The sequence below is a fragment of the Sinocyclocheilus grahami genome, unplaced genomic scaffold (genome assembly GCF_001515645.1).
Source record: "Sinocyclocheilus grahami isolate Dianchi unplaced genomic scaffold, SAMN03320097.WGS_v1.1 scaffold2327.1, whole genome shotgun sequence".
In the NCBI taxonomy this organism is placed as follows: domain Eukaryota; kingdom Metazoa; phylum Chordata; class Actinopteri; order Cypriniformes; family Cyprinidae; genus Sinocyclocheilus; species Sinocyclocheilus grahami.
The window spans coordinates 19,923-43,663 of NW_015507506.1; the positions used below are offsets into that span (position 1 = coordinate 19,923).

The 23,741-nt window shown below is 37.3% G+C and overlaps 2 protein-coding genes and 1 long non-coding RNA gene across 3 annotated transcripts; all 3 read left to right on the plus strand.

Annotated features, from left to right (window-relative positions):
• Positions 1-6,156: 6,156 nt before the first annotated feature.
• LOC107574749 (B-cell receptor CD22-like) lies at positions 6,157-7,227 on the plus strand (the record flags this gene model as incomplete). The annotated part of the gene is made up of 3 exons (XM_016261191.1): positions 6,157-6,222; positions 6,525-6,872; positions 6,971-7,227. Coding segments are annotated over exons 1-3 (660 nt in total), but the record flags the coding sequence as incomplete, so codon positions are not given.
• Positions 7,228-7,244: 17 nt separating this feature from the next.
• Positions 7,245-8,025, plus strand: LOC107574754 (uncharacterized). The gene is made up of 4 exons (XR_001607724.1): positions 7,245-7,322; positions 7,526-7,562; positions 7,706-7,786; positions 7,960-8,025. It is a non-coding gene; the product is annotated as an uncharacterized lncRNA (long non-coding RNA).
• Positions 8,026-20,043: 12,018 nt separating this feature from the next.
• On the plus strand, positions 20,044-23,197 carry LOC107574751 (CMRF35-like molecule 6). The gene is made up of 6 exons (XM_016261194.1): positions 20,044-20,114; positions 20,288-20,605; positions 20,842-20,958; positions 22,377-22,481; positions 22,570-22,604; positions 22,708-23,197. Exons 1-6 carry the CDS (start codon positions 20,066-20,068, stop codon positions 23,065-23,067), a joined length of 984 nt encoding a protein of 327 aa, XP_016116680.1. The 5' UTR covers positions 20,044-20,065; the 3' UTR covers positions 23,068-23,197.
• The last annotated feature ends 544 nt before the right edge of the window (positions 23,198-23,741 follow it).

Sequence of the window (23,741 nt, forward strand, 5' to 3'; positions counted from 1 at the left end):
TTGGTGGCTGACTAAATACTTTTTTGCCCCACTGTATATATACTTGAAAAAAAAAAATTATTTATTTGCTTATTTATTTTCTGTATGGGTTTTTAGCTGGAAAAGAGCAAAAGGGCAACAGAGAAGCACTTGAAAGTTTTAGAGGCAGAACAGAAACAGACAGGAAACAGGCTGCGGTTTGTGAGTTCACGGTTAATTTCCTGGTCATTTTTCACACATAACGGCTCAGCATCACATGGAAACACAGATACACAGTCCGTCAGCACTGGTGTTTGACTCTCATCACGTGAGAGCTGACATCAGATGTGCATATGAATCTGGATATGAATCAAATTCAAAGTATTTTTGTAAAGGCAAGTGTAACTTTGGAAATAAAAACATCATGGTTAAATCAGGATCTCAAGCTAAAGACCAGAGATTCTCTCTGACTGACGACATGAGTTTTCGTCACCATCACTGATCTGAGAACTGAGGATGCAGGTCAATACTGGTCTGCTGTGAAGAGGATTTTAACAGATGTCTATTCAGAGATGTTGTTGCTTGTTAAACAGGGTAATGTGACTTAAACAAATGGACCTATAGTAGAAATGTACATTAAAAAACAAGTCAGTAACTATTCATTTATGTATGTGACTTTTCTCCTTTCTCTTTGGAGTGTTACAAGCTCTTGGTGGATAAAGAAGATCTGTAAAGTTGCAAAGACTAAAGTCTCAAATCCAAAGTGATATTCTTTAAAAAAAAAGTTGAGTCAACTACTCCTACCTAAAACGGCTCATTCTAACACGCCCCCACATATCTATGTCACAATGTGGGAAAATGTGCATAACGCGCCCAAATGTTCACGCAAAGAAAGAAGGCGTAACTTTAATTATTGCTGTTGCCTCCGCTGACATGTTGTGGAGTCGCTGTGTGTTTTGTCGTGAAAGCGAAACTACTTTGTTTGGCCTTCCAAAAGAGGACATGACTAGAAATCAGTGGTTAAGTTGTACTTACAACACTGTTCCAGAACAGTTCAACCCAAATATTCAGATGTGTGCTGCACATTTTACGGAGGATGAGGACTGTTTCCTGAACCAGTAGCCTACAGTGCGTCTGTGGCACAAAGGCTGTTTCTATAAAGTTGGGCAGTTCCAACTTTGCAAGGACAGTCTGGCGCTTCTGACTCACAGCATGTAAGTATGTTTTTTATATTTAAATAATTTGCCACTGATGATTCAAATGCGAGTTTTGAGCAGTGTAGAGTAGGCTTGTTGTTTCTAAGATCACAAAGGCAGACGTTTATATGAGGTTTATAGAGGTTTTATGTTTGCGCATGTTTACATATGTAAAAAGACAATATACATCATTATAATCAGTAATTATGTCCCCACTGGATGCAACAAATGCCTCATTTGTAATGGGTTTTATTGGTTTTGTCTCGTCCTGCTGGTAGACGGCCTCACAGTATGTTAAGGGGCGTAACATTTCCGTCACACGTTCGAGGCATTCGGCCGATCACAACGCACTGGATAGCTGGCCAATCAGAGCACACCTCGCTTTTTAGAACGATGAGCTTTGTAAAAATCAATGTGTTTCAGAAAGGCGGAGCATAGAGGAGAAACAATAATGTACATTATATGGAAAATAATGTTTTTTTTTTACCTTAACCCTCTAAGCTCCAAAGTTGCAAAATTGCGACAAGACGTCATACTTAATAAAATAGACTGTAATTCCTAATATGGTGTAATATTGCATTTGTATTCCCTACCACTGGATGGCAGACATGTAGTACTTCGATTCTAGACCAAAATTACGTCACGTTCCTATTCAAAGTGTTCGAGGAAATGGCAGAGCAAGTGAGCTATCATGTCATTGATGCGGAAGCAGTTCAGTTCATAGCGTGCGAGTAAATTGTGAGATTTTGTGAGAGAAAATTGCCAAATGGCTAATAAACAGTTGTACCGTGAGAATGTGTTGCAAATGTTATTCGCCGATTCTGACTCTGAAGGGAAATATTTGCCTTTTGGAAATGACGATTGGTCGGCTAATAATCGTGCTTCTCCCAGTACATCTTTGCAGCACAATGGTGCCGCCATGCAAGGCGAGAGTGTTCACGAAGCACAAACGAGTGATCAGTTCGACCCTTTGCCCAACGGGGATGGGGGTGGCAGTGGTGGACGTGGTCGTTGTGTCGATAGGAGAGCTGTTGCTAGAGGTAGAGGCAGAGGCAGCAGGGGTAGGAGAAATAGGGCTGGAAGTAGCACTTGCTCTTTGGATCCAGTCAGAGCGCTCTTTCTCCTGTTTTATTTTTGGTTTCCTTATTTCTGATCATTTGGAATGAGGATAAAAAGACAAAAAAAAAACATGCAAATAAGTTCAAACATCAATTTTATATCTACTATCTCCTGAATATTATGGAATTCAAGATGGACGCCCCTAATGATGTCATAATATACTAATTAGACGAGTATATTTACACCCCACATAAACTTTCGGTCATGCCCAACATTTTTCTAATTTACAGTAGATCTCTATGTTTAAGCCCTTTCAAGCCACAAGCTTTTGAAATCTTGATGTCAAAATCCAGCATTTTTCCAAAAATCCCTGGCGTCTAAAAGGTTAAAGGGACAGCATTCTTAATTAAGTTACCTATCCGTGTCATTAATGTTAACCTACTGTATCTGAAAAATGAGTTTAATTTGTATTCTGCTTCTTTTTCTAAAATTATAAATTGTATATATATAATTTATAATATAAAACAATTAAAATTGTCATCATTTATTCAAGTTTTTCCAAATTCAATCCTTGATTCAAATTTCTCATAAGCTTAATGTATTTGGTCTTGGTAAAGAGAGAAGAATCAATGACTATTTTTGTTTGAAGACTACATATAAAATAGCTAACAAAATAAATGTTGGTAACTGCAGTTTGACTAAAAGTTGACAAAAATGCAATGACTTTTCATCGACTAAAACTATGAAAGACTCAAGTGACTAAAATGTGACTAAGACTATTAAGCATTTTCGTCTCAAGATAAAGACTAAGACTAAATCAAAAATGCCTGTCAAAAGTAACACTGTTTCCATGCAGTTGTGGGATTACAAATTTAAGAATCTGTTAAAATATGCTGATCCTATGTTCTGACATAGCATCACATGAAAAACTAAGGTGAAGTACATTGTATTTAGCATTTAAGGTAAATTACATCATACAAATTATTATCTTAAGCAAAGTGTAGCAAGAGGTTCCTGTCTGTTCCTGTTCTCCTATTGTTAGTAAAATGAACCAGATTACTGAGATGACCACCTTTTGTTTGTAATGGCTCTTGGTGCCTCTGCCCCAGTCTTTGAGTAGTTATACTGATTAAATTAGGACTGTCAGACTGATTGGATTAGCACCTATGCATTTGAATGACACTGTTATGCTGATGAGATCAAGGCTGGGAAAATGCCGGTGTCGGGCTGATTGCCTGTACTTCATTTGCATGCTATGGGTTAGGTCTCCACCTCTACTGAATGTATCCCGCCCCCTTAAAATGTATATAAACTACAGTGTATTACTATGTTAGTCAGACTTTTGATGACTGCAGCGTCACGCAGCGCGATCTCAATAAAGAACTCTGCTGAAGATACCCAAGAGTCTCCTGGTCTCTGCTTCGACGAGGAAAAAGTTTCCTACACAGTTCACCAAAAGTCTTCAGAATCATCCAAGGAGAATTTGCAGTTTCTTCATCTATTTGAATTTCACAGTCACAAAGTCTGTGAAATGATATAATTGGTTGTTATATCTGTATTTCTTAGTAAGAGCTTCTCTAGTCGTCTGACAGAAATAAAGTCAATCTGGTTAGTAATGAGTGAAGCTGCTGCTGTTTATGGAGTTATTTCATCCTCCTCTGCTGAAATCTTGATATATTTAATGTATTTTATTTACAGTTGTTTTGCAGGCTGTGGCTGAAGTCAACAGTAGTTGTTGTGTTTCTGCTTGTCTCACATGTGTTCATCACTGATGCTCAATCAGTACTCGATTAATCACTTAATTATCTAATCAACTGCAGTGCTTCTTCAGTCTTATTTTTTAGCACTCTGTAGTATGCATACTGAGCAGAGTTCATTTCAGTTGCCTTGTCCAAATACCCACACTTTTGTGGTTTTTGCACTTGACCACTTGACTACTTATATGACGTATTTCCTGTATTTGGTCCAAGTGTTCAAGTGAGCATGAAGACTATATGTGTGTGCATAACTTTTCATTACCTGATGGGACACACTTATAGTGTTGTAAAAATGCAAGTGTTTACAAAGCTTTATTTTTATTGTCAATACTTTGCATTTTAAAATCAACTTCTAAATGTCTGTTCAGTAGTCCCTATAACAGATGGCACCATTTCATTTTGTGGTGCTTCTAGTGATAAAAAGCAGTTGCAAATGTTGTACAAAATAATTATCACCACTACTCATTTGCACCAATAAAACATGCAACTCTTTGTTTTACTACCAAATTATATGTAATATCTAATTATTATTAATATTTCACATACATTGGAAAGGTTTCCGTGACCTCTCACAAGATCTCGGCAAAAAGTCTCACGATTTATTTCCACAACGTGATGCATGATGGGATAGACTAAGCCTTGAATACCGCTCCGGAGCGGTATTCACGATAGTGTGGGTTTAGTGTGTGTCAAGGGAACTGCACTCTGGCGTTTTTAAGACCTGGGACAGTCTTGCGCACTTGCTTCCTGTCGCGCGCACGCGCTCTCAAGTGGCCAAGACCGCAAGTGTGGGTATCTGGACAAGGCAATTCTCTCATCTGGGCTGAATGTGGGGCCCTCATGGAAAAAGAGGACAAGACTGGCTGGGCCCCAGTTAGCCCAGGTGACACCCATTTGGGCCCCACATACGTTTGCTGGCAGGGAATGAATGGCGACTGTAGAAAGCAAAAGCCGAATCCCGGACATTTTGGCCGATTAAGATATCCCAGCTGGACGCATTTTTTTTAGGTCCGAAAAGAGGACATGTCTGGGAAAAAGAGGATGTATGGTCACCTTAGTATTAAAGCAGTGTTTATACGCACAGCACTGCTTTGTTTACAGCAGTAACCAAGGAAACACTATATTGCAGCTGTTTCATGAGCACCACCTGCTGTCAGAGAGTGAATTTGCATTTTTAAGATAATTTCACAAAGCTAAAGTCAGACCACTCTGTTTGCCTTAAATGTTGTTAATGTACAATCTTATTTAAGTAAAAAATAACTGCTCATGCTACATGTATGCAGCATGTTTGTTTGGACTGTGATTAAAAATGCAGTGGTTGCCTCTAATTACAAATGGCTACAGTTTGTTTCTTTTTAAGGCCAGTTCAGCTTGTTTGTACCTGCTATTCCCAACGTTATGGGGTCCAAGTGTGTGTGTGTGTGTGTGTGTGTGTGTGTGTTTTAAATTAAATTTTTATGGGTGTTGTCCAACTAGACCGATTCTGATCGTAGTGGTGGGCCGTTTGGGCCAAAAATTTTGCTGATTTTTTTGTCCCAGTCCAGCCTGAATGTAGACCCTCACATGTCAGTGTCAGATGTTTGTATTTTAAGACTTTGGGTACTTTTTCACTCGTGTGTTTAGTATGTGTCATGAAAGTCCAGCTTACATGCAATATGCATGTGTTTATTCCTGCCTTTCATTTACAAGAAAGTACTTATGATCGATAGGAAAATCTGCAAAAATAAATGTATAAATAAACAGGATGTTTTTTTGTGTGTTTGTTTTGCTTGTGTATTTTTAGAGTTGTACGTTACTAGAGGTAAAAATAAAATAAAAAAGACACAGGAACTGAGGAGAAAATGATGCAGCTCTGGTTATAAATGAGGCTGGTAAACCTTCCTTATTTCTCATGTGTCATTTGCTTTCAGCTGATGAGGTGTCCTGCGCTGAGGTATGAACCATTTCTTATCAAGGTTTGTTTTTTTGTCTGAAGAATACATTTTTAATGCTACTAGACTGAAAAAAATGGTGAAGGGTTTCATTTTAAACAGTTTTCATTGAGAAACTGCTGTACATTTCACAAATAATTACAAAGAACATGCAAATTTGAGGTAGAAAGACTGAATGATGTTTTCTTGTAAAATATCCGTCTCACAATTTCATCTCAAGCATACTGGATTATAGGAATTGCTGTGCTGTAGGTGTTGCTCTGGGGATGTCAGTCAGAATGGCTCCTCCTCTTCCTCTGATCTTTCTCCTCGTGATTCACTGTGAGTTTGAGACGCTTGTATGTGCTTTCATTTCTGTCATTCTATAATAGTGCATGTTGTTCATGGCTCAAGAGTATTTAACATGTTAATTTAGTTCCATTATTTATATTAATAAAATACAAAATATATTTTCCTACTATTGGAGCAATACCAGCATGAAGTCCCACATATGTGTATCTTTGCTATGTCTATCCAGTTATTTCCTTATTAATGTAATACCAAAATCATCTTGTTGTATTACTTAGCAAATATTGATATTGATTGTAGTATTCGTTTAAATAATAAAACTAAACTCATTTCAGATGTTTTCAGTGAAAATGATTGGGGTGTGAGTTACAGTCCTTCACACATCTGTGCACTAAAGGACTCATCAGTGATAATGAGCTGCACTTATACATACCCTACTGGACATCAGATCAAGAAAGTGTTATGGAGCAAAAACCCTGTACAGGGTGAAGAGTCTCCAGATCTGTCTGAGGATCCTGAATACAGTCAGAGGCTTCAGTATCTGGGAGACACACAGCAGAACTGCACCATCAGACTGAGTCATGTGACACAGAAAGATGAACACATGTACTGTTTCAGATTCATCACTGATAAACCTGGTGGAAAATGGACTGGTTATCCAGGAGTGACTCTTACTGTCACAGGTGACTTTCATGAGGCTGAGCTCTTCTTCTGTGCATTATGTTGAATAATAATCAGTGTATGACAGCAGCACTAGATATAATGTGTGTGTTGTGTTCAGATCTTCAGGTGGAGGCTCCTGAGAGAGTGACAGAGGGTCATAATGTCAGTCTGACATGTAACAGCAGCTGCACTCTGACTGACAGAGCAACATTCATCTGGTACAGAAACTCACAGCCATTAACTGAGAGAAGAGACGGAAACAATCAACTCCTGCTGCAGTCAGTCAGAAGAGAGGATGCAGGCAGATACAGCTGTGCTCTACATGGACACAGTTACATCTCTCCTGCTGCTCGTCTCAGTGTCACGTGTGAGTACAGTCATGTCTCTGTTGTAGGACGTCTGGTGATTTTGTACATATCCGTTGGAGTGGTTTGTGGAGCTGCAGTTATCATAACGATATTGCTGATTTGGTAAGTGTGTGTGTGCGTGTGTGTGTGTGTGTGTGTGTGTGTGTGTGTGTGTCTGTGTATGTGTCTGTGTCTGTGTGTGTGTGTGTGTGTGTGTGTGTGTGTGTGTGTGTGTCTGTGTGTGTGTGTGATACTGATCACACGTCTAAACTAACATCAAATAAGTTGTGATTGGCTGTAATTCTGTCAAATCATTGTCTTTAAAGGGGATGCAGGTGGATGAAAAAGAGAAATAAAGCTCAGGTGAGGATATTAATTTAATTATTAGTAATTTACTGATCAGGTAATTGAACTCAAAGACTGAAAGTCTGAATTTGTGGCTTTATCTATTGAGATGATTACAGACATTGTTTATTCTCTCTCTATTCTTTTTTTTAATGGCAAAGGTGAATCATTCCAGTCCTCATCATGACCGGCACAAAGCTTGCAATGTTGAATTGAATGAACCTGTGTATGCAAATGAAATGGTAGGTGTTTTAGCTGAGGTTTTCCTACAAAAGACTAAACTCTCTTCACCTGTAGCCAAAGGAAATTAAACCCTCTTCAATCTCATTGTGAAAATAGCAAATGTCTTATGACTAAGTGTACGGAAATGTATATAACACAGTTCTGATTTGATTTTGTCTCTTCATTCATAAAGGTTGCTCAACGTGGCCCTGATGTTTGTGAACCTGAACTGAACTTTTCTGTTTATGAAAATATTCCAGTAAGTAAGAACACATGCTAGATCATGTTTCTCAACTCTGGCCCTCGAGGTCCACTTTCCTGCAGAGTTTAGCTCCAATCCTAATCAAACACACCTGAACAAGCTCTGCAGGATCACTAGAAAGGTACTGGCAGTGGGTTTGGTCAAGGTTAGGTTGGAGCTAAACTCTGCAGGAAAGTGGATCTCGAGGGCCAGAGCTGAGAACCCCTGCGCTAGATAATGAAAAATACACAACTTATTAGCCTTTCCTCATGACTAATGTTCTTGATGCCTGTATTAAATATATCATTATTAATGTTTTCTCTCTTTCTTTCTTTCTGTCTGTCTTTTTCGAACTCGGCTTAAAAAGAAGAGGATGTAGTATTTTGGACTCACAGCAAACTTTTTACAGCTTTTTCACATATTAATTTGTGGGCCGAGACCTGAATGATTGACAAGTGTGTTTGACTGATATAATTTGTGAATAATTGTATAGATAGTCATGTGAAAATGGAAGTAAAGAGTTAATTGATAAAAGGGTGTAATCCCTTATGTGTTTTTGCCTTTATGCTTTATACAATGTATCATGCCTGCTGCATTTAGATTTTTAACATTTTTAACCTTAGGTATCAGTATAGTTCAGATTTCCCATGAAAGGTGCCTAGTTGTGCAATTTTACAGTTTAACAAAAACTGAACAGCATTAATAACCTATTAAACGATTTCAAGAGAAAAACACAAATTATCAAGTCAGATTATTATAATGCTTAGGCTATTATACTACACCGTATTAAACTTGCAATGTTGTTGTTGTTCTGAAGAACAACATTTCAATAAACAAGTTCTTAACTTACTTTTCTTGAGGTTAGTTCGTATTTCTTCTCTGACAATGAAAAACAGATGCCACTTTATGAGTGAATAACCGACAGACCGAAAGCCAGACTGGATCGATGTAACTTGGCGGAACGGAGCGACAGACATTCAAAGTGCCCTGTAATCGGCCGCTGCAGCTCCACTCCGCATTTTCAAGTCCCCGCTCCTAGCAATACTGCAGCAGGAGAAAATGTATGGCGTTTTAAAAGTTTCAAAAGTAGCGCACAATGGAGCATTTCTGCACTGCGAGCGCACAGAACATTATCCGCGTGCAAAAAAGTGCTCTTGCGCTTGACCCCCTCTACGCCCTCTCAAACCCTGCTCACTCCTCAAGGTGACTTTTGAGACTTTGGAGACGGGGATCAAGTGTCTCTGCTCTTGTGATTGGTCAGTCGAGCCAGTGGAAGTTTGAAACGCTTGATCGTCACGTGATTCAGGTAGACTTCAAATAGTTCCAGGAAGTTCAGGGAAGGCACTTGATATACTGAGTTACAGAGACAGAACTGCAATTTTTGGTCATTAGTAGACAACCCGGTTACACTTTATTTCGATAGTCCACTTTAGACATTCTATTAACTATAAGTAACTTTGTAACTACATGTCAACTAATTCTCATTAATTTGCATCTACATGTCTACTAACTCTCAGAGTAGACTGTTAGGGTAGGTTTAGGGTTAGTAGAATAAGTTGTCAAAGAAAGTGTTAGAAAATATTAAGCAGACAGTCTACTAATACTCTACTAACTGCTAGTTGACATGTAGTTGCAAAGTTACTTACCGTTAATAGAATGTCTAAAGTGGACTATCGAAATAAAGTGTTACCGAAAACCCTGTTGAAAAAAACAGCATATGCTGGTTAGGTATGTTTTGAAGCATGGCTGCTGGTTTGAGCTGGTTTAAGCTGGTCATGTGCTGGTCCTAAACTGGTCCTAAGAAACTAGCTCCTGCTCAGGACTAGCACATGACCAGCTTATGACCAGCTTAAACCAGCAGCCATGCTTCAAAACATACCTAACCAGCATATGCTGTTTTTTTTCAACAGGGAATAAATGCATTTATTTACAACATTTATAAAATATATCAACAAGTATATGTAGTTATATCAATATTGTTTTTACAAGATAAAATCTGCTAATATTTGAGGATCAATGTGGTCAACTATTGTTACCTGCCTTATTAACATGTTTTAGGCTAAAGTTACCTTGGTTAAAGACCATGTTTGCTATAGTTTTGAAATATATATATATGTATTGTGTGCTTAAACTTGTGTTATTCAAGTGTAATCACGTATTAATGTGGCCTAATTAATCTTAATGACACAATGTTTAGTGTGTTGTCTTAAATTGATTCAAAATAAGTTAATTTTAAGATTAAATTAAGTGAAAATGAATCTTGTTTAATGTTTTTGATTCCTGTGCACCCCCTTTGTTTTTACACATTTAATCATATATTGCATTTATGTTGACTTTTGTTCTGCACTTATTTACAGCAATGGATTGATACATGTATAATACAAAAGCATGTTGTCCTTGTATAGTCTCCGCCATGGTTTGCTGTGCTGCATGGGAATGCATCAATCACTCACAGATAGTGTGAATGCATGGTTTCCCTACTGACGATATTAAATGACGTTAATTCACATTTATTTGTATAGCACTTTTTACTATACACAAAGTTTCAAAGCAGCTTTACCAAAAATTGTGCAGTTTTGTATGTTTATTCAGAGTTGGCATCATCCGAAATCCTCTCAATGGTTAGCATCACCTCTTCACAGGTGTTGGGTCATCTGAAGTATTTGTTAGTGACTGGATATAGTCAGCAGGAGCAATCTAAATATAGCTATAGGTTACAACTACAAAATGTGATGTAATCATACTTGGGAATTTGAACTTCACTTTCACAAAGACACAAAGAACAGGGAAAGACTTGCAAAACCCAGTGATCTGAGACTCATTGTGATAGTGACGTCTCATTACAGGGAGTCTTCAGGTGGTTCTTGTTCTGAAAGCAAGGTAGAGGAGGAGGAAAACACAGGAGAAATGGTTAAGGGTCTGCATTACTTACTATTGGAGAAAGTGTTACGGTCAACTTGAATCACGTGTGCCTTAGTAACCACATTACAGCCTTGACGTCATTGAATTTCAGGCAGACGGTGTGTTCCAAACGGGATATATCGCCCTCTGAAGGGCACTTCGGAGTGTGCCACTTCAAAGGGCCCTTCGGAATGAAGGATTTCGTAGGGTACAACTGATGGAGACTTCAGGCCCCCATGATCCTTTGCACATGGAAGTTGTTTGGCGTCACAGAGTTCGACTTCACAGATAAATGTGCGTATAGTATTTTTCTATACTACAGTAATATTTATACGAGTTAGATTTGGTACATTATTCTAGTCAAAACGACATTGTGCTTCAACAGAAATAATTCACAGCTACCTTTATCAGTCCATTCAAATGTTTCAAATATATAGACACAATATACATTACATAGGGTGATCATATTTTAGATTTCCAAAAAGAGGACAGTGGGGGCGGGGAGCTGGGGTGTGATTGGTTGGTGGTTAAAGCAGTGCCCAAAGTAGTGCAATGACCATATCTCAAAAATAAAAACTCAAAATATGTCATTTCCATTCCTGAAATACATATTTTATAGTCACTGTTGTTCATATTGATCATAAACACAGCTAAAAACCTTCCAGTGGCCCTCCTTAACAAAACTTAACAGCACAGTTTTATCATAGGTAGAATGAAAAATGTTTCAATACAAGCATTCAATACAAGTCAAATGTATTGTATGCAATATTTCAAACCTTTAACCCATGGGGGAAAATCAACCCATGGCAACAGATTAAAAGTAGCCCACTTCCATCAGGAAAAAAAAAGTGGAAATGACAACCCTACATTCCAAAAGGGTCGCCGTGATTTTGCCAAGTAAGTCAAATTTTGTTGATCCTGGATCGACATTACTGTCCAAAAACATAGACCTAACTTGATCCCTACCATTAATTTATTCCTAAAATCAGAGGGAAATGATAGGTGAATAACAAGGGTGTAGAAGCATTTAACCCTGATTGTAAGCCTAAAACTGACTTTTCTAGAAAATGTGTCCCTCAATTATGATTGGTTGATTGGATGTTGACCTGATTGATAGACACAAGGATGTTGATCCAGGAACATGTTGTACTTGGTGAAATTGCGGTCAGCATCCAACATGAGCTGCAGGAGTCAGCAAATTATTGTACCAGATCAGATCTAATATAAATAACACAAAATTAGCTGTTGTTGGCACGCACAAAAATAAATAAATAAATGCCTTCGGAAAAAATAAGACAGAGACAGAGAGAGAAAGAGCGAAGGGAGGATGCTTAAGGCAGTTCAACGTTGCAAACATGAATACAAAGCTCCAGCAAGCCAGCAGCTAAATCATCATATAGAATATTTAGCAGTTTGTCACACTTACATTTTTGTAATTAAGTATATTTCCCATTATAATCACTTGTCTTGACACTAGTAATCTATAACACATCATATTTTATTAAAACCATATTAATAGTAGGCCTATAAATGGTTAAAATATGCTAATTTTCTAAATGAGTTGTTTATTCATATATATACTATAAATTTATACTGTAAAATATTCAATTAAATGTCTAATACTTATAGGGGAGAGTGGGGTAAGATTGGTCATTTTTTACTTATGTGGTCCTCAAGATAAGTTGAAATGATGCAGAAGTACAATGAAAGTATCTATCCTAGCCTATCCTAATGAAAGTATTCCTATCATTTTAAATTATCAGAATGTATCTATGACAAAGGGTTCTAAAAATATGGCTTCTTATAATAAAAGTGTTCCCATGGCTCAGTCTGCCCTGGGTTAGGGGTAAGTTGACCCGAGTCGAGTCAGTGGGTAAGATGCACCATCTGGATGTAAAATGACCATCTGACCAAATCTGATTCAAACCCATGTGAAATAAATAATAAGTAAAAAACTAATTTAATAATTTCCTTTTACAAACAGTGATATTTATTTTCATGAAGTTAACTTTAACAACATAAAACCAACCAAATGAAGATGACATTTAAATATTTAATTGTTTGCATTTCTGAAACAAAATGTTGACCACTAAAGTTGTAGCCTTCCTAAAAACAGACTAAACAGAGGACATTAGGGACTACAGGTGGGAAGATATATCTGATTATAATGCGATGACAAGCATTTTCTGGTTCTTATAAGAGAAGGATGTGGTGCACTTGTACACTGTCCCTATCAAATATACTACAACATATGTATATATGATAAACTAAACCAGTAATATATCACATTAAAACACCAGTTTATAATTCAGAGATTCAACTTAAGTGCCTTATGGTGGGGTTAGTTAAAATGCTGACTCAATTTACCCCACAGCATTTTGCTCACTTTGCCCCATAGCTGCCCTTTTGGAAAACAAATAGCTACTGTTGCTTATCAGTTCAGGCTAATATTTAGCTAAATGATTTGCATGGTTTTATATGTTGCTAAATAACCTATATGTATCATAAATATTTTTAGACCCGAATAAATTTGCTTTGATGTAACAACCATTACATCTGTTATGCTAAAATGTTACTTTAACAAGCAAAAAAAAACAGTTTTTAAAGTAAATGGCTGCCTTCCGTTCCCCCCATGTGTTTATCCTTTCCACAGTTTGGCAGAAATGATGGGTGGTTCCAAAAAACATGGTCACATGACAGTAAAAGTGTAAAGTTGCCAATAAACGGGGGGTGGGCCAACTTACCCACTGGCTCAACTTACCCCACTCTCCCCTACTTCCAATGAAGATGAGGCAGAAGCAGGCTGAAATTATTACAGAGTGTGCTGTCTTCTCTTTTAATTGTATATTTGTAACAACTGGATCATTTGTATTAACAAGCACCCACCCCCCTAGTGCCCCTTTTTTGGTTTGGGCCACTGCCCCTCGGCCCTGATCAGAGGTGACTGATATTCAGTACTGAACAACAGTCTGTTTCAACCACTATGTTAATTTTAATGCTGTAGTTAATGATTGTTTTATAAATATATTTATTTTACTTGAACGTTTTTTCTCAGCACCACAGAAAACAAGACCAGTCCAGATCTCAACATCCTCCCTCCATCCAGGTACCAGATATTTAATATTACATTTCCAGTGTCTCTTGTCATAAATCCATTATTATATGCATTACTGTGTCAGTATAACAGCTCAGTCTGTATTTGCTTTCATTTTCAAGCACACCGCCTATTTGAGCACATCAAACATGAATTCACCATCCAGCATCATTACAATCACAGATCATTTGAAAGATCATCTCCTCAACAGGTCAGATCGTATTCTTCCCTTTCATATTTCTTTAATATACACTGTCCTTTACCCCAGACGTCTTCTCCTGACACACACCTCTGCACATCTGACTGCACTATATTTATCTCACATGACCTAAACTTAATGTAACACTGAGCATCTTCCTCCATTGATGACCATTCAAGAGTAGCTGTATATTCTGAGAAATCCTTGCAAGCAACATTTAATGGAGGCTCCTGAAAGCAGCTGCCATTGAGATGCTAATAACAATGGTTAGCTTTATGAAAATATTACTAGAAGGCCTTTTTGCTTGATTACTTACCAAACAGGAAGTTCAACCACAGCCACAGGAAGAGCTGTGAGGCTTCAGCTAAACACACGCTACACTTCCCACAATGCAACTCTTCTCCCAGTGCTGATGTGATGCAGAAAGTGTGACTGTAATGTTCAAGCAATACTCTGGATTATTTACAGTCTTTGTAACCTACAGCATCTTTGCCGTGCTGCCAATTACCACAGAAAATAACCAGCAAGTATTTGTCATTCGCCTCAACGCTTGATTTTATTTATTTTTTATTTTTTAATGTGAATAATGAGCTGAAAGTATTTCTGTGATGATAGAACTAATTTTGATCATTAACATGATTTCCTGTGATTATGGCAAGGATTATTGTATTTGAAATATTTGACATGTTGTTAACATGTTTTGAAATATATATAAGGTAAATATAAAATATAATATAAACAGTGAAGCTCAATTATATTTTTGAATTATATATATGTATCTAGTATCTAGTTTCAACCTTCATATACCAAAATATATTTCTAAATACATTTCAGTAGCCTACATTAAGGCTAAATACAAATGTGGATGGCCTACTAGAGAAAAATAATAGATTTATAATGATTTTGTAATGTTTAATATTTAATATTTTTTATCTTATTGTTTTCTTGCTGAAGTTTATTAAAATGTGTTATGTTCACAAGTTTTTCTTCAAAATGTGACATTTTCTTTGATTTAAATATACAGTATAAATGTCAAATATATTTTAAATGCTATATATATATATATATATATATATATATATATATGTGTGTGTGTGTGTGTGTGTGTGTGTGTGTTTTATTTTTTGTATATTTTAAAAAATATATTAAAAAAAAAAAAATATATATATATATATATATATATATATATATATATTTATATTTATTTATTTATTTAAAAATATAATTACAAAATATTTATTTATTAATTTATTTCATTATTAGCTTATTTATTTAATCTATAATTGATTCTGTATGGGTTTGTAGCTGGAAAAGAGCAAAAGGGCTACAGAAAAGCACTTGAAAGTTTTAGAGGCAGAACAGAAACAGAGAGGAAACAGGCTGCGGTTTGTGAGTTCACGGTTCATTTCCTGGTCATTTTTCACACGTAACGCCTCAACATCACATGGAAACACAGATACACAGTCCGTAAGCGCTAGTGTTTCACTCTCATCATGTGAGATGAGCAACAAACTTAATGTTTTACTCTACACCAATAGAAGAGAGCAGCATTGGCAGCATTACTGGAGATTTGAGTTTAAGTCATTTGAGGAACTGCTGAGAGTATCGCACTGATTTTCTGAACTCAACCCATGAAGAAATGAAGTTCCTACGGACAGTTTCTGTGTTTCTGCTGATGGGTAAGTGCTCAAAGATAATAAAAAAGTGTTTATTGTCAATAAATAGGGCTTATTTTATCAGTGTATGTGAGTAAAGCAGTGTGCTGATGTGTGTGTGTGTATGTGTGTGTGTGTGTGCAGTGAGCAGTTCAGTGTGTGTGGACATTACAGTGAAAGGAACAGAAGGAGAACAAGCGACCATTAAGTGTCCTTATGCTAAAGGATATGAAAAATCCTACAAATACTTCCAGAAAGGAATTTACAAAGATAATAATATTATACTAACATCTGATGGAGGAGAGTCATCAGTGTTGGATGGCAGATTCTCACTGCGTGATGATCATCAGATGAGAATATTTACAGTGACCATCAGAAACCTGAGTATGGCAGATGCTGGACCGTACGGCTGTAGAGCTGGATGGGAAGACTATAAACAAATCAAGCTGAATGTGGTCAGAGGTGATTGATATTCTGTACTGAACAACAGTCTGTTTCATCCTCTATGCTTAGTTTTCATGCTGTATTTAATAGTTGTTTTATTAATGTATATGTTTGATTTAAACAATGTGAGCTTGTTTCTCAGCTCCACAGAAAACAAGACCAGTCCAGATCTCAACCAGCACTATTCGCCCGTATACAAACACCAGCACTGACCACACCGGAGCAGGTTCCTGAACACACACAATCACTGACTTCAGCCTCAGACACCTTTACTCACATGCATTCTTGTAAAACTACTGCTAATGTGAAGTCACTGTGTTTACATACACAATTTCAGTCATAATTTCAATCAAAGCATTAATAGTTAGCCTGATTCTCCTGAGCCTCTGTACACATTTGTAATGCTGCTTTCATGATAGTGGTGCGATTACCGTAATTACGATTTTTCAACTAGTTCTGACTAGACAGTTCATGTCTCAAACTTGCACAGACTTTAGAAGCTTCATCAACACCTCAACATCTGTAAAAAAAAAAAAAAACAATATGGCAGGTGGCCTCAAATGTCAAATAAATGAATGTTTGATGTGTCGTTTTATTACAACCAGTGCTTCCTGTAGCCATTTCTTGGTTCTACAGCTTATGAGACTGCATGTGAAGGGCTCAGAGTAAAATCATTTCGTAATTAAATGATTTCAACATGAGCGCAGCATTTATTTGCATGGGTTTTCCATGATGTCTTAACGTTTGCATTCATGCATCTGACAGACACTTTTATCCAAAGTATCAGTTCATTTTTAATTGTGAGCAGCACGTTCACATTTCACTTTTTTTTCGTCTCTGCCAGTGACTCCTCAGACACAAAGTGAAATGACAAAATCAATGAGAGAAAATACTGCAGCTCAACTCGATCAGCCAAACGCTGGTAAGCACACAAACTACACTACCCACAATGCAACTGTCCCCTATTTGATTATGTAATGTATATTGGAGAAAAGCGATTGGTTTGAACATTTGTGGAGTCACATTTGAACTCTTGTGGCTCACGATGAACATGATAAAAGTTCACACATCAGATTTCATGCGGTTACCCTGCTTTCACATCAGCCGCAGACAGAAGCGCTTTCCTCTGAAGAGTCGAGGTTTACCGTTGCGGTTTCACGTTGGTTACACGATATAATGATACATTTCCAATATTATATAATACAGATCTGGCTTTTGTCGCCGGCGGTCTGGGTTCGGTTCTGCTGGTTCTGGTTCTGTGTTCTGGAACATTTTTCATCCTGAAAAAGAGGAAAAGGAAATCTGGGACAGGTAACCATTTACGTGTGATTACAAAGTCCTTTTTTACTATTTGATTAGATTTGACTTTGTCTTTTCTCTCTTTTCATGCTCCGTTCAGCTTTATTTCAGCAAAATGTGCCGCACAACATGGAGGTGGGTGATCAAATCTTTACCTGCAGAGGTTCAGAAATACATGTTACATTACTGTTTATTAATGAGCAGTGAATACCACCATCAAACGAGTAAATATTATTGTGTATGTTGTTTTTAGGCTGACCGTATGTATGAGGAGATTCTAAACAGTGATGTTGTTGCTGCAGCATCTTCGTCCAATCAGACGCCTGCATCACACCTCAACACCCGCCCACAAGTCTCTACTGTTTATGCCACAGTAACCAATCAGAAGCCTGATTCAAATCCCCGTCACACCCACTCAACCAATCAGGTGACGGATACAGGCTGTGATTATTATGCCAGTATTAAGTCTCCTGAACCAACAACAGACAACAGAATAGAACTGATCTACGCAACAGCGACACATCCGCAAAACATCAAGACAAACGGCGGCCCGATATATTCAGCGAAAAATCATAAATAAAAAAGACTGTCAAAGCTTCTTCCACAGACATTTGCACTGATGTTACAAGACATGAAAAAAAAAACTGGTACAAGCTGCATATTTTTAATGAATCAATATTTTGAGTTTTTATGAGTATTTTGTAAACTGCATAACGTTACTAACAAGAAAAGTTACTAAAAACAATAATGTGAACTGAAGTATTCTTTGTACACCTCATCTACAGTTCAATAAACCCGGCGGGCACCTTGATATCAATATGACGTCAAACATTAGTCAAGACTTGATCAAAATGCTGTAACATCATTTTAAATTCAGTTTGGACGGCATTTTCTTCCAGTGGTGATTGGGTGAAAATAGGAAGTTAATCCACAGTGAAATTAGTTTAATGTATACCTAGATAACACAGGTACGTCTGCAAGATGTCTGTTAAAGATCGCTTCATCTGGAAAGCATCTGCTGTGTACAAACATCTGATAGACGTCTTTAAGATGTATGTTTTACATACACTCTAAATCATAAACATCTTAAAGACATCTTCTAAACGTCTGTTTGACATCTGATAGGAAATGTCCTATAGACGTATTGCAGATGAGCAAACACTCTAAAAAATACATCTTGCAGACGTCAAATAGACGTCTCTGTGATGTACGTGTGCTGTCAGGGTATGTAGCCCAATATGTCTGACGTTCAATTTACATCAAATCAATGTCATGTCAAGTTTTTGACGTCAGTTTGATTTGCATATGTGACGTCAGTTTTGATGTCAATTTGATGTCTTTTCAAGATTAAAAGCCCGCTGGGAAGCCAAGTGTAAATTAGTATTGCGTTTACCCTAAGCATGCTGTTTGGAGAGCTGTGCTAAATCACGCCCTCTACAGGTTGGTATCATACTGTTTTCAAATGAGTGAGTAAATGATGACAGAATTGTCATTTTGGGTGGATTTCTACTTTTAATATATTATAATCTATTAGTACTTGGAGATTGGTAATTCCCAAACAGGCTTATGTGGAAAGCTTTTTGATGTTAAAAAAAAAAAAACTTAAAATATAATAATAATAATAATAATAATAATAATAGGAGAAAATATGTAACATAAATAAATGTGCATTTAGTGTGACTTTAATTATAATTGTACCTGATATTCAGAATAATTAAAAAATATATACTGATGGGGCTGTGGAGGCTGGTAAAAACTGGTTAAAAAAAAAAAAGAATAAAGAAAGAATGACACAGGATGCTCGCTCCAATTTTATTAGGCCACAGATACATTTGTAGTGGTTTGTTTCAGGCATAGTTGCATACAAACTCTACTATTCCCCAATGACAACTAAGTAGGCTAATCAAATCAAGCTATTCAAAATAAAGCCCCACAAATAAAATATATAAAATGCTAAACACACTAAAGAGTAAAAGCTATATTAGGTAAGATAGGTTATTAGCGTATTGATTGTGTTGCTGTGTGCCTGTAACCAATCAAACAAAACAGCTTACATCATATTACACAAACTGTATTGTTTTGGCACTGTTGCAGTTAATGCTAATTAATGTGTAATATTGACACTTCATTACCTGTTCAAAATAATCCATTAAACAAGTACCCATTTGAGGAGCGTGCACTAATATTTTCAGTTCCATTCGTTTGCTCTTTGTTTCAAGGACACGCCCACAACAGAGGAACTAATGACTATTCACGTAAACTCCATCCACGGGAACAGTTCTTCACAGGAACCGAATAGGGCCTATTACACAACACCGGTGTCTCTGTGAACATGTCATGTAGAGCTGGATGAGGTAAGAGAGACAGAAAGGGGAAGGAAATGATGGTGCTGCATTAGTTCTCTCAGAGTGAAAGAGAAAGACTGTAACGGTTGTCACACAGAATTTGGGCTCGTATTTAAGTAAAATGTTCAGCATGTGTGTCGTTCTGCTCGTCTGGTTCAGCATCTGTACAGGTGAGTTTAAGACTCAGGGCTTTTGTGCAGAGTTTGACATGTTCCTTTGTTTTTACCCTGTTATTACATGACCTTCAGTCTCAAATGGATGATACGTGTAAATTATTGTTTTGGTCTGATAATATCTCTTGCTCACACATAATAGCTCTGTATAATGATATTTCTGTTTTCAGTTGCTGCAGGTGCTCCAGTTACAGTCACAGGATACAGAGGAGGGAAAGCAGACATCAGATGTGCATATGAATCTGGATATAAATCAAATCCAAAGTATTTGTGTAAAGGCGAGTGTATCTTTGGAAGCAGAAACATCGTGGTTAAATCAGGATCTCCAGCTGAAGACCAGAGATTCTCTCTGACTGACGACACGACGGCCAGAGTTTTCACCGTCACCATCACTGATCTGAGATCTGAGGATGCAGGACAATACTGGTGTGGAGTGGACAGGACTTTAACTGATGTCTATTCAGAGATTTTGTTGCTAGTTAAACAGGGTAAGCGATTAATTGTATTAGATGGTAATAAAAAATGTGAGTGACCAAGTCATTAAATCTTGTAAGTTGACTCATATTGTACTGTTGAGTTGATTGTGTGTTTAGACTTTAGTGTGTTCAGCATAAAATACATCAAGTCAGAGATTTCATGAAAGAATATATTAATTTGAAATGAAAATCAGTGTGAATTCATCTGAATAAATGACTTTAAGTTGATATTTCATGTCATCCATCAGTTAATAAGACCACTGAGGTTTCAACTATCAGTACTTTTTCAACCACACCATCATATTTCAGCAAAACAGAACCACATCCACAACCCACCAGCAACACAGATCAGCACACACCAACAGGTCAGTTCATCTGTCTGTCACTCTATATGACTCTTAGTTATTGAATATTTGAATATCGTGCTTCTAGATGTACTTGAATACATTTATTAGATGATTGCTTTTAGATTAAACGTGTCCAGTGTCTTACTGTACATACAGTGTCTGAGATCTACATCTGTGTTGAAGACTGTAGGTTCAGTGCCCTTGCTGTTATAATCTGCTTTAATTTGCTTTGGATAAGAAAGTGTCTTCAATAGAAATTATAAATTAAAAATTTTCATATTCATAAAAAGTATAGGAGGGGTTTGTTTGTGTACATGTAGTGCTTAGTTTGTATGTGTTCATGTTCTTACCGCATGAGCAGCACACTCACATTTCACTGGTGTTTTTCTCTTGGTGTCATTGACTCATCAAAAAGATTGCGAAGCAACAAGAACAGGAAATACTACAGTTTAACTCGATCAGCCAAACACTAGTAAGCACATAGACTACACTACCCATGATGCACCGGTGCCCTCACTGATTACATAGAACATGGGCGTCGAACCATTGTATGTAGGACAAGACCACTTCTTAAGACCAATGATACTGGACCCACTCACTTTCACCGTCTCTAATGGAGCACATATGTTTGTTCACTTTTCAGAGCGCCATCAGTCAAATCCATTCCACTTGATGAATGCCCTAATAAATTAAACTCCATTCTGCGTTTTAGCTACAGCCTTGACTTCCACACTGCTGCTTCCTCAAATCCATTCCGCTTGGCTCATTCAGAGTCCATATAAATTAAACTCCATTCCGTGTTTTCACTGCTGCAAGCTAAACAAAGCATCTCTGCAAGCTGGGTCTGGCTGTGTGCTGTGCTCACATACTGTCAGTAAACAAGCTGCTATCTAACTGAATGTTCATCATCTGTTCGCCTGTTGCCTTTAAAGGCATCATGTAGTCTTTGTTGCAGCATTGAATTACAGTTATACTATGTTGTTATAATGCTGATAGTTATGACGTTTTTCCAAACAACTTACTAGACTTTTGTTGCTGTGTTAATTTTTGGGAAACCTTGCCAGGTATGTGGCACCTGTTTTATGCTATAAAAGCAATTGTTTAATTAAAAGGCACCAGAATACAGGGAATGGCATCTACTCTTTCTGGGGGAGGACCCACCCACATTTTTATTTTTTTTGGCCTCTGACAGCCATGAAATAGAATAAGATATTCTGGAGAAAAGCGATTGGTTTGAACATTTGTAGAGACACATTTGAACTCTTGTGGCTCACAATGAACATGATAAAAGTCCACACATCAGATTTCATGCGGTTACCCTGATTTCACATCAGCCGCAGACAGAAGCGCTTTCCTCTGAAGAGTCGAGGTTTACCGTTGCGGTTTCACGTTGGTTACACGATATAATGATACATTTCCAATATTATATAATACAGCTCTAGCTTCTGTCGCCGGCGGTCTGGGTTCGGTTCTGCTGGTTCTGGTTCTGTGTTCTGGAATGTTCCTCATCCTGAAAAAGAGGAAAAGGAAATCTGGGACAGGTAACCATTTATGTGTGATTACAAAGTACTTTTTTACTATTTGATTTGATTTGACTTTGTCTTTTCTCTCTTTTCATGCTCCGTTCAGCTTTATTTCAGCAAAATGTGCCGCACAACACGGAGGTGGGTGATCAAATCTTTACCTGTAGAGGTTCAGAAATGATTGTTCATTGATGAACATTCAGTATTATATGCATACATTTTTGATGCATATGTTGTTTTTCAGAGTATCCACATGGATGAGATTGCAAAAAGTGACCCTGGACCCTGTGATCTAATCGCTGCAGCATCTTCGTCCAATCAGACGCCTGCATCACATCTCAACACCCGCCCACAAGTCTCTACTGTTTATGCCACAGTAACCAATCAGAAGCCTGATTCAAATCCCCGTCACACCCACTCGACCAATCAGGTGACGGATACAGACTGTGATTATTATGCCAATATTAAGTCTCCTGAACCAACAACAGACAGCAGGACAGAAGTGATCTACGCAACAGCGACACATCCGCAAAACATCACACCACATCCTCAAAATGTCACGGCAAACGAGAGTATGATATATTCAGTAATAAAACATGAATAAAAAGGACTGTCAAAATGTGTTCAAGTAAAAAAAAAAGTTTTTGACATTTCTGTACATAACAGAGTGTAACTAAAGTGTATAATGTATAAAGTGAATAGGGTAAACTGTAATGTTACTAAACATGGAAAAGTTAAATAAATGCAAAAATGAAATAATTATGTGAACTTCGATTTTCTTTGTAATTAGTTCACCTTGTCTATAGTTAAATGAAGCCAATATAAAGGTAAATTACAGTCCTCTTTAGCCTGTTTAGCTTAGTTCCTCTCCTCTAGCTGATGTGACGTGAGTCAAGGTTGCCAGATCTGACTCAAAATGTGTAACTTTCATCCCTAAAATAGATATTTTTCAGTCACGGCTACGCATTACACACAATTTCTAACTAGAGAACTACTGTATAGTTTAGTATAATCATAAAAATGACCTGATTTCATAAAGGAGCTTCCTACCACTTTTCCCTTCCTCACAAACATCCCCTTAACCCGTCTCATCATCTAGCACAGTTTTATCACGGGTAGAATATTAAATGTGTAAAATATTTCAATAGCATAATTTCTGTCAGATATAATTCATGTATTATGTAAAAACTCACACCAACATTTTAAAAGTAGCCCAGCTCTGTGTAATAACTGGGGACTTGGCAACCCTGCTCTGACTGCATTGCACTGTCCACAGGT